This window comes from Neofelis nebulosa, chromosome 4 (genome assembly GCF_028018385.1).
Source record: "Neofelis nebulosa isolate mNeoNeb1 chromosome 4, mNeoNeb1.pri, whole genome shotgun sequence".
In the NCBI taxonomy this organism is placed as follows: Eukaryota; Metazoa; Chordata; class Mammalia; order Carnivora; family Felidae; genus Neofelis; species Neofelis nebulosa.
In genome coordinates this window covers 140,914,106-140,930,140 of record NC_080785.1, presented here as the reverse complement: position 1 = coordinate 140,930,140, position 16,035 = coordinate 140,914,106, and the positions used below count along the sequence as shown (strand labels likewise).

The 16,035-nt window shown below is 48.0% G+C and overlaps 1 protein-coding gene across 4 annotated transcripts in view; it reads left to right on the top strand.

The window, feature by feature from the left end:
• The first annotated feature begins 323 nt into the window (after nucleotides 1–323).
• PTPRG (protein tyrosine phosphatase receptor type G) overlaps nucleotides 324–16,035 on the top strand; it is a 718,534-nt gene continuing 702,822 nt past the window's right edge. For 2 of the 4 annotated variants that reach the window (XM_058726333.1, XM_058726331.1), the window contains exon 1: nucleotides 324–1,213. In XM_058726333.1, the coding sequence (XP_058582316.1) occupies nucleotides 1,129–1,213 (85 nt within the window). In that variant the 5' untranslated portion in view covers nucleotides 324–1,128. The remainder of the gene's footprint in view (nucleotides 1,214–16,035) is intronic. The other 2 variants (XM_058726330.1, XM_058726332.1) reach the window with 2 other exon arrangements.

Sequence of the window (16,035 nt, the reverse complement as noted above, 5' to 3'; positions counted from 1 at the left end):
GGGGAGATCTCGCCAAGCCCGCGCTAAGCGCGGCGTCTTTAAGAGCTCGCAGAACTGGGCGCTGGCAAAGACTCGCCAGCCCGAGAAGGCAGCCATCCTCCTCCCTCTCTCCGAGACTGGGCCAGAGCCGTCCCCAGGCCCCAAACTGCCTCAGCCGGGCCCGCAGTACTCCTGGCTGTGCGGGGGCAGAACCCGGCGGCGGGACCCCTCGGAGGCAGGAGCCGAGCGCGGCTGCTTTAAGAGCGCGGTGAGCGCGCTCCCGCTTCCCGCAGCCCGGCTGCGCGCCCCCGTGCCCGCCGCGCGCCCCCTGCTCGCGCGCCGCCGCGCCCGCCGCCGCGCGCCCCCTGCTCGCTCGCTCGCTCGCTCGCTCGCTCGCCGGCTTTAAAGTCTCTGCCAGGATCCATGCTCACATGTTACTTCCTGTATGGAGGCATGGCCAGTTTCCAGCCCCGCGCTCCTCGTTCCTCCCCAGCCTGCGCTGGAGCCACAACTTTCAGGAGCATGGACTGAAGGCGCCCTCGCCCCAGCGCCCCTCTGAGATCCTTTGTGTTTTCCTCCGTTTCCTCCGGCCGTTTCTATTTTGGGGGGCTCTTCGCTCCCCCCGCCTCTCCCCTCCCCTTCCCCGCTCGCAAACATGCCTCCTTCCTTCCCCGGGCCCTGGAAGGAGCTGCCTGCCTGAAGCCCGGAGACGCCGCGCCGCGCTCAGCCCCGCCGCCGCCCGCCGGCTCTCGGGCTGCGCCGCGCCGCCGACTCAAGTTGGGGATCTTCGGCTGCTCGCCGCCGCCTGTGGTCCCTGCCTGCCCCGGGCCCCCGGCATCGCCGCCGCCCGCCGACTACTCACTGGCCCTGCTCGCTCGGCTTGCTCTTTTTTTGAACGGAAAGCAGCCCTTCTCCGCCGAGGATCGTCCCCAGCGTGGCTCCGCGTTCCCGGTCACTTTTTGAGATTTTCCGGGGGGCGCTCGGCGGCTTCCCGGATTCCAGGGGGACTCGGGCCGCCGAGCGCGGGGGGCCCGTAGAGCGGGCGAGCAGGGGAAGAGCCCGGGTTTAGCGGAGGCTCACACGGAGGCAAGAACTTATTCAACAAGTTTACCCCCCCTGCCTTCCTCTTTTCGATGTGCGTTTTCGGACATGCGGAGGTTACTGGAACCGTGTTGGTGGATTTTGTTCCTGAAAATCACCAGTTCCGTGCTCCATTATGTCGTGTGCTTCCCCGGTGAGTGCCGGCCGCTGAGGGGACCCGGCCCTGGCCGGCGCGCGCGGGGGGATGCGGAGTTGTCGCCGCGGCACGGAGCTCGGGCGCCCGTCCCGAGGACCCTGGAGAGGGCGAAGGGGGGCCGGGCGCCCGGGAAGGAGAGAGAGGGATCCGCTCGGCTGGTTCTGGCGGCGTTTAGGGAGGCTGATGGTTTGGGAGGATGGAAGCAAGGGCTGGCGGGGGGACAAGGGACCGTAGAGGTCTGCTCTCGCTCAGGTTTGGCGGGGGGGGGGGGGGTTCTGAGGGAGCCGGAGTAGGAAGAAAAGCTCGCTTTGCTGACACGCCGCGGTTCGGGAGAGAGCGAGCTCTGGAGCGATTGAGGAGACTGGGGCCAGGGGAGGATGCCTCTGTGGGTTTGGGGGGCCCAGGGTGCGCCCCTCGCCTAGGAGAGGATTGAAGGAGCTCGGAATTGGGGGACTTGCTTTGTGGCTTCCCGACCCTTTGGAGAGGCTGGTGGTGGAGGTTTGGGGATGTTGGGAGCCGCCTGCGTTCTGGTGTCCGGAGCCAGGGGCGACCCCCGTTCGGGGCTGGGGGGCAGGCTGCTCTTCCGTGCTGGAGCGAGACAGCTTTCCCGGGCGCTGGGGCCCGGGAGCGGTAGGAGGGCTAGGAGCAGGCGGTTTAGGGAGATCCGTGGCTCCCTCAACCGCGACCCCGTGGCGCCTTTGCCCAGCAACTCTGCTCCGCGGGGCTGCTCCAGTAGGGGCGCCGGGGGCGGGGGTGGTCGGCAGCTGGATTCCAGTTCGCAACGGGGCGGATTTTTTTTCTGTCTCGCGCGCCCTGCCTACCTTCATCTTTGCCCTTTTGCAGGCTGTTCGCGGCTGGCAGACCTAGACCCGCTGCTTTCTGGCCAGGTTAAGACGGGAACAGTATTGGCTATCGATGACGATAATAAATCACCGCACGTAGCAGTGTGCGGCTCGGCGACCCTCCACATCCAGCCCTCCACTGGCGGACCCTTTTTCCTCTCCGGGAGAGCAGAGGCCAGCCGCCTCCCTTGCCTCTCTTGCTGGAGCCCCCCAACCCCCCGCGCCCGGGGCTACAGCTACACAGCTCCGAGCTCCTTGGAGTCTGTCCGACCCCGCTCCCCGGGGGTGGAGGCCACGTCCTCTGCCCTAGCATGGGGAAGGGATGGGAAGGGGGCGATTCGCTTTTTTTATCACTCGCTCTCGTAAGGATGGAGGACCACCCCCCCCCCCCGTTTCTGCCCTCTCATCCATTAGCTCTTTGGCTACCCAGAGGTGGGGGTTATCTGAATGAAGGAAAAAAGGAACGTGCCCTGATGTTTCAGGCGGTCACAGCTGCCTGTCCCTGAGCGGCCTGAGCGCAAGGTTTTGGTGCAGCGGGTCTCCCAGCTCCATCGTGCGCCCTGCAACAGGGCGCGGGCGCTCTCGCTGCCCTCAGGGACCTGCTCCGGGAGTGGCAGCGAGTGTCCCTTTTGCAGGCACGGGGTGGCCTCGAGGGGCAGAGAGGCAAAGCACTGTCTTCTCTACGGCACCCCCTTTCCCCTCTGCGCATCCTCCTGCCCCCGGAACCGCAGGGAGCTCCTGCCACTGCCCCGAAACCTAGCTCGGATGGTGAGCGAGGACGCGCGTCCACACCTAACACTGAGGCCTGGGGTTTGCCCACCGGGGTTCCGTCTCCACGGGACTAGGGGCGGTGCGGACATTTCTCCTTAAGAATGCCCTCTCTCCCTTAAAAGACTCCGTGTTTGTGTTTCCCATCTGCTGCTTCTAGACTTTCTCTGCCGTAGACTTGCCGGCTGAGTGGGCTCAGGTGCATAGTGGGGTCGAGCGTTGTAAGGGTCACGCTTTAATGGGGGCAGTGGGAGGCAGCAGAAGAGCAGCCCTGCGAAAGAAGAGGAATTTCTCCTTCCACTTCTGGCCGCCTCCTTAGCTCGGCTGTGCAGCCAGTGGGCTAGCCGTGGTTTTCTGTTTCCTGGTGTCTCAGGAAGCTTGAAATCCAAAATGGGACCTCCAGTGATGCCGCCTTCGTGGGGCTCGGACAGTTTGCACCTTCCACGTTTTCTTTTCGTGCCCACGCGGCGAGGTAAATAGCACATTTCCTCGCCCCGGAGCCCAAGACTGTCGGAAAGGGAAGGTGCAGTGGTGTGAGGCTCGGGGAAGAGGACCTGTGGTTCGGAAAAGTACCTTTTGGAGAGGGTGCAGCAAGCAGCCTCTGGAACCAGGCAAAGTTAAAATGTCAGAGCCGTGGGAGACGCCGGCTTTCGGTTTTCCGAAGGTGCCGCGACGCCGCTGGACCTCAGGGGGCGCCCCCGAGCCACTGGTGGGGCTCCTACCACCTCAGCTCGGCCGGCTCGGCCTCCTGGGTGCGGTGGGGCTGCGGTGGGAGCGGGGTTGGGGCGCACGCGGCCGGGTTCCCGGGCTCGGGGGCCTGCGGGTGCGCCCTGGGGCGAGGAGGCAGCCTCAGCTGGGAGCTTCTGCTCCTGGCTCGCTCCAAACCCAGTGGGGGCCCTCATTTGCTTTGGGGACCCCCCCCCTTGCCCTCCATAACCTCGGAAGCTTTTATCTGGTTGACAGGAGGGATAAAAATGCTTCTGGTATTGGATAGGGTGCTCCTTGTGAGGTTTTAACCCCAATCCCTTATTTTGTTTCCTCTCAGAATGACCAACTTTCCATTTGCATTTGTCCTCCGCTCGTGTTTCGGATGCAGGGTAGCTGTAATTTGGGAGGATTTTGGAAACAGCCCTGCCATGGATCTTTCCCCAGCTGGTCGGAAACAGTGGCTTTTAGTTAGTCTTCCAACAAAAGTACAGTATATGGCAGGTGTGGGACCCGCATCTCCGTTAGTGTTTCAAGAGATGTTTCCACTTTCCAGAGCAGAAGTGTTATCAAACATGTTTTAGTGCCTAGTACGTTCTTTTCCTACATGCTTTAGAAAATACGCTGTTACAGAAAGATTTATGAAAATAGGAAAATGCAATGGATCCCTGTGGGTCCCGCCACCCAGTTACAGCGATGATCAATTCAATCTTTTCTATACCCTTCCACCCTCCCTAACAGCTCGTTATTTAAAAGCAAACCCGGTACATACTTCACTTAAGCGTGTCGCATATATAGCTCATCTTTGAGAATTTAAGTGCTTGCAACAGGATATAAAATGTTACGTGAGAGGGTTAACATTTTATGTATTTTACATTTGTAAGCTATTCAGCAGAAACATAAAATTTTTTTTTATTGATTTCTTCTCTCTTTCCACCCTCAGAGTGAAACTGTTCTCTTTGATTCTGATATGTTTTGTACCATAATTATATTACATCTAGGAGGCCGACGCTGGAAACACTTCAGATGGATAAGCTCTGTGTACTTTGGATGTGTCAGAATCAGACGATCCGTGATTGATGTCCAGTGAATCTCCTTCTCCTGCTGTTGGATCATTTGCATGTACTTGCTTATTGGTGATGGACATCCTTTATGGCCTTCTTAAAGATACTTTTAAAAAACTTTTATTTATTTTGAGAGAGCGTGCACGTGGGAGGGGCAGAGAGAGGGAGAGAGAATCCCAAGCAGGCATGGGGGCTCAAATCCATGAACTGTAACACCATGACCCCAGCTGAAATCAAGTGTCTGTTGCCTAACCGATTGAACCACCCAGACACCCCATTTACGGCCTTCTTAGAAAAATGCAGAGGTAATATTTGTACGCTGGCAATCTTACCCTTGAGGAATGGAGTGAGAAATCACTCAGGTCCCCTCACCCCCTACACCCCGCTTCATGTGTCTCGTTTGAACCTGAATCTTTGTCCAGTCTTGAAACTTGGTCTCTTGGACACAGTTGTGGAATACAGCCTTCCATGTTTCCTTCTAAAGTGTCCTTCTTCCAGAGTTGATGAAGTTAGAACATGAATACAAATAGGCGTATCAGGATTTTTTGGAAATGGGAAGTTGCTGCTGCCAGAGGCAGAAAGTTTTAAGGAAAAGTTGGCTGAAATGAGAAAAAAACCCCACAACTGTTCAATAGTGAAACATCTCCCCATAATCATGGACTTGTTTTCACTGAGTAAAAGATTATATTGTTTACATGAAGCAGTGCAGGGACAGCAAAAGGAAACAAAACCCCTTTCACATTCCTCTTTGTTTTCTGAAACTCCCCAAGTTAACGTATATAATCAGTTACATATTGCTGCACCAATTGGAATGGACTTTCTTGCCATTCAGGTAAGATCATTAAAAATGCCCCATAGCAATTGTTCCTGCGGACCTCCCTCCCATCTCCTTACCCCCTCCCTTGTTTTTCTGGAAACTTCTTGACGCAAAGGATAGTCTGGACACTTAGATTAGCTTTACCTAGGTGAAGACAAATTAAATTTTGCTAATGCTTTGCTGCTTTACCTCTTGACCTTTATGGTGGATGGTTTTTTTTTTTTTTTAATCTGAATTTCCATTCAACATTTTACTTGTATAGTATGCAGGCAGTGTAGTGGTATTTCTAATCAGGTGAAGATTCTAAGATGGGTGTACATTCTGAATTGCAAGATTCAAAAAAAAATAGGATTAACATTTTCATCCTGGGGCACAACTTCCATGTGGTCACATTTCATGAATCAGAACTTTCAGGACAAATTCAGGGCATCTGAAGTTATCTAACGAATTCTTGATTCTCCCCATCTGCTCCCCTCCCCAGTAAGCCTTTGATGTACCTTGGTATGGGTTGATCGCTATCAGGTGATAAGTGGTAATCACTGATTTTGTGATTTTGTGATTTTTTGGCTGTATGTGTGGAAAATTAGAGGCCTGTGTATCTAATAATATAAAGGAAGCCAAGGAAATGTGCCTAGCTCCCCACCAGAGCTTGATGTAGGTAAAAAGCTAGTGAATACAGAGGCGGGGGGTGGGGGGGGGTGGGGGGGGTGGGAGGGGCTCCAGAAAGTAAGAAATGTTCTCTTGGTTAAGAGCCTGCCCCCAGCAGGCAGTGGGAGTTGCTTGTGGAATTTGTCCTGGAACGAGATTGCCTGGGCACACATTAGGTCCACGCTAAATATTTGCAAAGGATTAAAGGATCAGATACTTCAGGTTCTCTTCCTGAGAAATTGGAGTGACCACCTTGCTTGTAAAGAACTAAATCCAGGTCTGTGGCAATGCTGTGTGCACGTAAAAAATCAAAGCACCATTGTAAGGAAAAGGGTTATCTGTTACAGACTTTGATTTGACATTTTTGGGGGAAAGGGGGTTGTGTCTATGAGGAATTGTAACCAAGAAAAATCACTCCAAAAATGATGTGTGTTTTAAAATCCCTTGTTTACCTCTCCCTACTTTTCCTACAGTTCCCTTTTGTCTCAAATTTCCAAGACCACAGAATTGTTAACGTTTCTTTAAAAAAAATAAATCTGGAAGCAATGTAGGTGAATTTCATTTTCAGAAGCATCTGATGGTTGAAATCTATAACAGATAAATTTGTGGTTTGCTCCGGTTCTAAAAAGTATGAAGTTTCTAAGAGATGGCTGTGTAAGATTGCTTGAAGTAAGCTAGAGGGCTCCGTGTGCCATTGTCTGCTCCTATAGGGACACCTGTGACTGGAGGGGCCCTTTCACCTGGTATCATTTGCAGCAAAATGTTTGGTGTTTTGACAGAAAAAAGTATAATCTATTTGAGATGGTTTGTCAGGCCTATGCAGGTTCATAGATTTTATGAGTATAATATCTGATATACTTATTTTGAAAAACATTGTAGAAAGTGCTTTTAGGGCTACGTGGAGGAAAGACAGCTGACTAGGTTTGAGATGTGCTTCTCTTTTTGAAGCCCCTCTAACTGAATTGGGTGGTGTTACTGTTGTACCGGGGGTGGGGGCTGGGAGGTGGGAGCCAACTATCACATTGAAGGAGAAGTTGTGTTCTCATGAAGGTCACTGTACTGTTGGGTCTGCATATAGCAAGAAGTCTTGTAGGAGCTTGGAACTTATTAATGCCTTTTGTTTTTGTTTTTAAACCAGGTAACTGTGGAGAGTTATACTGAATATATTGAAGTACATAAGAGTATGGTCTTTGCAGCCAGCCCCCCTTTCCCATTACTAGCTGTGCTGCTTTAGATAAGTTACGTCACCTCTCTGTGCCCCTCTTTATCTCTCTTTCTCTTTCTCTCTCTCTCTCTCTGCGAAATGTCACAGTGATAGTACCCTGACTCCTAAGGTCTTTGCATGGCCTGAGCAAGAATGCATGCTAAAGGGCTTAGAACTTTGCATGGTGAACGAGAGGTACTCAGTACAGTAGCCATTTTTATTTTATGTGTATTAAAGAGAGTTGGACAGGAGTATATGGAAAGAAGAGAATGGAACTGAAAAAGACAAGGGTGTGTAAAATTAAAAAAAAAAACATTTTAAAAGTGTTTACATAAACTTGCACGATGGGTTTTGTGCCTGGCTTTGCTGTTGAGGGCAAGGAGGAAGAGGACGGGCATGGGGACATCCCGTGTAAAATTAGTGAAATGGTTACTTTTTGAGGTTTAAGGAAATAAAGTCTCAATGAAGTCTGAGATATCTCATCACTCACAGGACAAAGGAGGGTCTCCCCGTTACCAACTTAAAAGTCTTTTTCTTTTTTAATGTTTATTTATTTTGAGAGCAAGAGGGAGAAAGAGAGGGAGGGAAGGAGGGATAGAGAGAATCCCAAGCAGACCCTGTGCTGTGAGCAGAGCCTGACCGGACATGGGGCTCGAGAGATCATGACCTGAGCGGAAATGAAGAGTCAAACCCTTATCCGACGGAGCCCCCCTCAGGCGCCCCTCCCAACTTTAAATGGAAAAAATGTTTTCCACGGGTTTAAAAGGTGCCGTGTGAATCTCCAGGATCCCCGTGTGGTGTTATCTTAGGTAGAAAGAGTTGCCTGGCCCTGCACCCTGGGGTGCCGATTCTTCTAAGGCCTTCTGGACTGTGTTGTTACCAAAGGGGATGGGTCTGCCTGTTACTGGCATTCCTGGGTTTTAATTTTGTGCTGCTAAGGGGAAGCAAGCAGTGCTATTTGGGTATTGCTTTTATTTTGTACTCGTATGGCACTTGGACACCGTCACATCCCTGGCTCCCCGTCTTCATAGATTCAGACCTGCCGAGCGTGCAGGGGAGAGCCACACACCGTGCATAGCTCCTGCCCTTGAATCAATTTCTTGCAAACTGAAATCAGCATGATGGTTTTCTGGCCAAACAACAAAATGCGATTTTAAACCACTCGACTTAGCTATTTTTGGGCTGTGGCAAAGTGACACAGTTGGCTGCTAAAATCGAGCAGCTAAAAAAGAAGAAATGAAAGCATAGTTCATGGAATATGTAACACTTCCATGCAAGAAAATAGGACAACTGGTCTTATTTTTGGGTCTGTGATACTATTTTTCTAACGAGAATGAAACAGGTTTGTCAATTGATACCGCAATGGGTATACTTTTGAGGAATTCACGCTGGTTGTAGGACTCCAAGAGGTATTTGAATTTTCACACCATTGCAGCCACGTAAACTCCACAGTGTACTTAAATCAGATAAATGCATCATCAGTTTGGAATAGTTTGGATAGAGAAGACAGCCATAAACGGTTTACCAAATGTAAACGCATAGGCCGGATTAATAAGGAAATGTTGACTTTTTGCAGGTCACGTTAGTTACGCATTGTCAAAAGGATTTCTTTACAAAGCAATTGTTATTTATAAGTGGGTTCTGTTTATTAAAAAAAAAAATTACTTTTCCTGAAGTGTGCCCATTCAGCGAGTGTGGAGGCTATGAACTAGGGGCGAATTACCCAACATCTTGTGGAGGCGGGATTGAGGGGTGGGCATCAGTGAACTGTCAGACCCAGATGGAGGTACCTTTTTCTTCAGGAACCACTGTAGGACCCCAGAGGCGCAGGTTGAAATTCTTGTTCTATTATGGCAGTGTTGCCTTGGGCAAATGGGCCTCAGTTTTTTAATCCATAAAATGAGAACAGTGGTGCTTGCCATTATCTAGGTGCTGTGCCTGAGCTTTTACCTACCTGGATGTAGACACTGTAAATATCTCTGCTTTAGGTTGAAGAAACTAAAGCTGAAGGAAGCTGTCCCTTGTCCACGGTGTCACTCCTTGGAGTAAGTGGGGTTGGCTAGATGATGTCTCTCTAATCATTTCTCAGGATACTTTTGAATTTCAGACTGGTTGCTGTTTGTTTGAAAACTGTTTTTCCTAATTGCATAGGAAGGGCAATTAAGAGACAGACCCAGCCTTGTATATTTCGCCTTGGTACTTTTCCCATATAAGCAAGGACCATAAACACTAGGTGAAGTAAAGGTGTCTTTCTGTGTATTTACCACAAATAAATAAGGAAATAATGCAATTAGTATAGGACTTTCTTTGGTTTCATTGAAGGGATGACCTTTCAGCAAATTACTTTAGCTTCTCAATAAGGTGATAATAACTGTGGGCAGAGTGAGTTTGTTGGTGGTAAGTTTTTTTGATTCCTCGTCAGAATGATCTCATGTAGTTTATAGTTTGAGAACTTTTGTTTGTGGCATCAAATATGGTTATGTTAGAATAATGTGGTATTATTATCCCATATATCATTCAAGTGTGGGCTGCAGGCTCTGGAGCTCAGCTGTCCTGGTTGTGTCCTTTTTTTGACTTGATGAAAAGGTCTGAGGGAGTTGTATTTGGTGGCAAGAGATGGTGTGGGTTCTGGATTTTTCCTCTGGGGTTTAGAAGTAGCCAAGGGAGCCAGGCAAGCCAGGCATGGGATCTGAGGAAGACCCTGCGCTCCTTTGGGGTTGTTTTCCCCACCCTTAACTGAAATTCGCCTGGGATTTTAGGGGTTGTTGGTGCCAGGCTGGGCAGTTTGGAAGGTTGTAGCCTTTCTGCAGGATGCAAGTCAGATGCTCATTGCATATTATATTGTGATTTCTGAGGTGTACATCTTGTTAACATTCCTCTGAGAGTTTGCTTCCTAAGGCTCTAAGAACCCTTTGATTATGTTGCTAACCTTGCTACAGAATATCCTGAGGGAACAGCCAACAAGGTGGTGAGTGGATCTTGGTTAATGGAATGCCTATAAGCTATTTTTTGTTTTTAAACATTAAACCTTATTTTTCCTGGAGTCCAGGTGAAAAACGGAGGCTTGTTCGTGCCAATGAGGTTACATATAGGGCCTTTAAAACTAATGTGATTTGTGATTATGGGGCAGGATTCTTTGTCTAAATAGAGAACACAAAGCTAGTTCTTGATCTTACTCTGGAAAAGAGAAATAAAGAAGGACAGTAATTCGGGTTATCTGGAGTTCTGCGGGGGGCATCTGGCCATACTGTGTTGACAAGAAAAAAATGAAATGAAAAATTGGGGCATTTTGTATCTATGCCCTTAACAAGTGGATCCTGAGTATTTACAGCATGCCGGGCACTGTTCCAGGCACTTGGGGGACAGTGGTGACCCAAATGGGTGGAAACTCCTGTCCTCATGGTGGCTTCCCAGAGACGTCTCAGTTACTCCTGGAAAATTGGATGCACTGCAGCTTAGTGCCTATATTCTTGCTTGGCAACAGGGTAAGCTTGAATTAAATAGTGGCTGCCCCCTGAGATGGGGCAGTCAACGGGCCCATAGCGGTTATTTACAATATCCAGCTGGTCCCTGGAGGTGTTTGCCATCTGTGTAGGGGAGACTTGTAAGTTTCTGCCTGAGGGCAAGTTTTTTTGTTTTGTTTTTTTGTCTTTTTGGTTATTGCTTGCTTGAGGTTTTGTATTACCTGGATTGGAGTTGCATAAGTGCATGTGTATGTGCATACCATGCTGTGAGGACAAACACCACTGGCTGACAGAGTGCCTTCATTCCTGTCAGTCTGGCCTACACAAGCTGGAGCTCAGCCATCCTGGCTGTGTCCTTTTTGGCTGTGTAGGTGGCCTGCTGCTTGGGCGTTTCACGGTATTGTGACTTCTGTGGCCCTAGTCTAAATTGCTGTTGGCTTGTTCAGTTTCAAAAAAGTTGTTTTGAAAAATGGTATCATTTGGTATAAGAACCAGCTCTCTTGGTCACCTCCTTGTTACCAAACTATAGAGGAAGGAGATGAGGGAAGGACGGTGACCAGTCTGGAAGGATCCAAGTCAGTTAATACTGGAGATGTCATTTTAATGGGTCCCTTGCCAAGTATCTTAATTTTTTCATAGAACATCCCTGAGCCATTAACTTTTTTTGTGTATGATACCTATACATGGTTTAATGTATGGTGGAAATAGCACATCTTAATTTTTCCAAAAACAACATATGAAAACCAGCAGAATGGCGAGCTTTTGGCATAGACAGAAGATTTGAGTAGGTGATTCCTTCGCCCTAATTCTAGCACATTCTTCAAGTGGCCATTATGATATGTGGTATATTCACCTGAATTCCTTATGTATGATTCAGATCCTAATTAGACTGTTTGCTCTTTGAGGCCAGGACGTCATTCCTCCTTCCATCTGGTCTATCTTCAGCATCGGTGGGGTGTTAGTCATATTTGAGGACTGACAGAATGAGTAGATGCTCCCTTAAACAAGACATTACCAGACATTTGATATCATTGTAATTGGTTTCCAGAAATCTCACATTATATATTGTATCCTTATAAGAGGTAGGGTATTCATACTTAACGTCTTCTTTAAGAGAATTAAGGGTATACATATTTTCATGGTGTTTGCAGTCCATCCTTAAAAAGGAAGAAGCTGGGCACCTGGGTGGCTCAGTCAGTTGAGCATCCGACTCTTGATTTTGGCTCAGGTCATGATCCCAGGGTCATTGGGATGGAGCCCCGCATCCTACTCCCACTTGCGTGTGCCCTCGCTCTCAAATAAGTAAATAAATAAAATAAAAATAAAATAACATAATAAGAGTGAAGATAAATTTGTATTTTCTGTTGCTGGCCACCAAGGTATCTTTTGCTGGAAACAAAATACATTCTAATTAGAGTTGTATGTCCTCAGGGGCAGCAGGGTTATATTTTGATGATCACAAACTTTTCTCTTTTGGAATAACTTAGGCTACATTCTGTGAGGCTGGTGTTCATTTACACCAGTAGTCCCCTTGGTTTTAGGGTTGATTAAGGAGAAATGGGTATTCGCATGTCTGCTTTGGTTGTTCGGGTAACAGTGACATGAGGTATCCAGAGGGCCGCAGAGTTTGCTTGCATGGCCCATAGAGTCTGAAGATGAATGTTGATCTAGTACCTTGTGACAAGGCTTTGGGCAGGTTAGTCTAGGAAAAGGGCTTGCCCGAACTGACCATTTTTGCTTGCTTCACAAGTATTGGTTGATCACCTTGTCGAATGGCCTTGATGAGACAGCTGTTGGCTGGTACACCATGGTGATTCTTTACTTTGCTTAGAAACGAAGTTTTCTAGAATTCATTGCTAGTCGACGCCACCCTGTTTTATTCTTCTTCCATCCAGTTGTTTTCTCTTCTAAAACTACTCATTTTCTCTGCTTACATGCATGCAAAGGCCACGTGGAGGGTGAGGACAATAGAAAAAACTTGGTAGTTTTAGGTATCAGCTCCTCATTTTCCCAACTGATCAGATTGTGCAGAAGCTGCTAAAATTATCTTGTGGGATAGAGGGTGGGTAACTCTGGCATTCGTTTTTTCTGAACCCCTTTTAAGATGTGCTTTTTTTTTTTAGTTGTGTTTTTAATGTTTGTTTTTGAGAGAGACAGAGACAGGGCACCAGCAGGGGAGGGGCAGAAAGAGAGAGACACACAGAATCCAAAGCAGGCTCCAGGCTGTGAACTGTCAGCACAGAGCCCGACATGAGGCTCGAACCCACCAACAGTGAGATCATGACCTAAGCCAAAGTCGGAGGCTTAACTGACTGAGCCACCCAGGTGCCCCTTAGGATGTGCTTTTTAAAAGAGAAGCTTCTCAGTTGTTACTGAGGCATAGCGACTGATGCAAAGGGGGGGGGGGTTGCTGCTGATTCTAGAGGTTCCTGTCTTCACTGGGGATGCCAAGTGGAGGAAAAATTGATTTCTGGAGATGTAAGCACTCTGACCAGAGAAACGAAGGAGTTTGGGGAAATAATTCTTCACGTGCCTTGGGACCTTTAAGAGTTTTGACGAAGTGAGACTTGAGACAGGTGCATTCTGATGAAAGGGGCCACTGGTAAGTGTGTTTGGTTTTTGAATTGCACAGGTCTGTCCATCAACTTAAGTAAGTGACCCACTTTTGTGAATCCTCGCTTTGTTCTTTACTTACTTGGGCCAGTTACTTGAATTAGTTTTCTCACCTATAAAATGGGGGATGATGAGAGTTTTAACCTCCTGGAGTCCTTGCGGGGATGAAATGGGACTGTGAGTGCAAAGTACCAGAAAAGCGTCAGGTGCACAGGGCATTATAAATGGTGCCTAGCCGTTTTTAATATCTGTTGCTTAACATTTATGAAAGAAATGCTTGCATACATATGAACTCACTTAGTGCCATGTGACCCTATGAAGAGGTGGGAGACTGGGAACTCAGGGAGAGCGGAGATCCCACAGTTAACAAAATGGCCGGATCGGAATTCCAACTTGCCTTTCTAGATGGTGTCATGTTCCCTCTCCTCGTAACAGAGTAGGTGGTGGATGAATTAAAGTGCATGTGGCACCGGAACATTTTTTATTGACAGAGATTTACCAAAGATGGCTATTAGGTTTCAATTTGCCCTATCTGCCCCCACCTTAATGGAACAGGTTTATAGTTACCTTTGGTATCTCATTACTGAAATTACCTGTGTGGGTAGGATGTACGTGTCTTACTCTCGCCCTTCCTTCTTTCCTTCCTCCTGTCTGTCTGTCTATCTATCTATCTATCTATCTATCTATCTATATCTGTTAACGTGGGACCTGTCCTATGCCTTGGGTGCACACGGATGGGAATACTCAGTGCAAGTCTGTAGCATGTACGTGTTCATGTGTTTGTCTCCTTCTTGTCCCTGTGTTATTTTGTAGGTGTTCTACACAGGGATTGGAAATTGGCATTTGAGGTGAGGGTCCTCATTGCCCTAGCTTGACAGACATTGCTATTTGATCACAGAGCTTTTTCCTGCGAACACCTAAACTAGGTCTTGAAGTTCTTTGCAAGATTTGGCCTGGGAGAGGACTTCTGTGCTGTCTCTGTGCTATTCTGAGACACGTTAGCCAGCCTTAGAGGATAGCATAAGGAAAAGCATTTCCAAGGGGCTTTTATATTCTTGCTACTGCAGGGGCAATTTTTAAACCATGGAGCTCTTTTGAAATGGACCTGAAAGAGCAGGTATCAATAGCAAGTGTCATGTGCCCAGGTTTCCTGATTCACAACATTGATTTTTGGCTCATATTTGACTCACATTCATTTATTCACAAGGAAAAAAAAAATCCAGTCTCTTGGTGGTGGTTACATCATATTCTAATTGGTGAGCTTTACTAATGCAGGTTTAGGGACTTAAATTTAGTTGCTTATTTTTCCTCTTCAAAGCCCAAAGGTTTTGCATCAGATTAAGGCTCCTGTAGGACTGTTTGTATTCCAAAGTGACACCTTTCTGAATTCTTAGCTATTTAAGTAAGCGTTAAGTATGGGCTTGGTGACAGCAGTCTTTAAAACTGTGACTGGCTAAATGGATCCTTTCCCCTGTTGTTTATATCTGGTAAAGTGTCTTGTGTTTACTCTGAATAAATTCATTGTTACCTTTTAGGTAGCTTGTTTCTCAAAATTTGAGTGGTCCCCTGATCAGTGTTATTTTTGCTACTGAAATTGGAGAGCGGGGATAAAAGGTGAAAGGAGTTCTTTTGTGAAGCTGACGTCAGATGACTTTTTGGTATTTGGTAATACACCAAGTACTTGGATGACGGCAGGTAATCTCTTATCTGTTCCTTGGATATGAGCTTTTCCCCCCTAAAGGTTGAGCCTTTGCTTAGCTATGAACTGTGGAGCTAAGTTGTCCCATATGGTAGCTGCCAGCCACATGTGGCTAGTGACTACTCAAAATGTGGCTTGTCCGAATTGAGACACGCTTTAAGTCTAAGATACACACGGAGTTTCAAAGACCTATGGAAAAAGTTTGTAAAATAGCTCATTAAAATTGTACATTGATTGTTGAAATGATAAATTTTCAATACTTTGGGTTAAGTGGAATATATTACTAAAATTTATATTGCCTGTTTCTTTTTACTGTTTCGTGTGATGTGACCATTGTAAAACTTAAAAGTACGTATGTGGCTCACATTCCTGGCTTGTATTGTAGTTTTATCTGATAGCACTGGGGTAGAGTGCTCTTTCCAGCCTTATCTTGCCTTCCAGAAGAGCGTTTCACAGCTGTACCCCCCTGCATGACAATGATCACCTCTCCTCCCTTCCGTACCCTTTTGACACATGGGACCAGGAGACTCTAGTCCTTGGTGGAGAGGCTTGCCTCCTGGAAGGCTCTGTCACTAGAAAGCAAGAGTCTGGGTATCAGGATAGAGAGTTGAGATCATTTATCTCTGAGGTCATTTATTTATTTTTAAAAATGTGTATTCATTTCTGAGAGAGAGCGCACGTTTGCGGGGGAGGGGCAGAGAGCGAGGGGGATAGAGGATCGGAAGCAGGCTCTGCACTGATAGGAGTGAGCCCCACGTGGAGCTTGAACTCCCCAACTGCGAGATCGTGACCTGAGCTGAAGTCAGACGCTCAACCTGCTGAGCCACCCAGGCGGCCCATAGCTCTGAGGTCATTTACCTCTGCCCGGCTGTGAAGTGAGGTGTAGCAGTCCTTGCTCTGTGAAGTCGTTGAAGGACTAAATGAGGAGGGCCCCGTAAGGCAATTAACACAGGCCTGGTGGATAGTTAGCATTTGAAAATATTAGCCATTGTTGT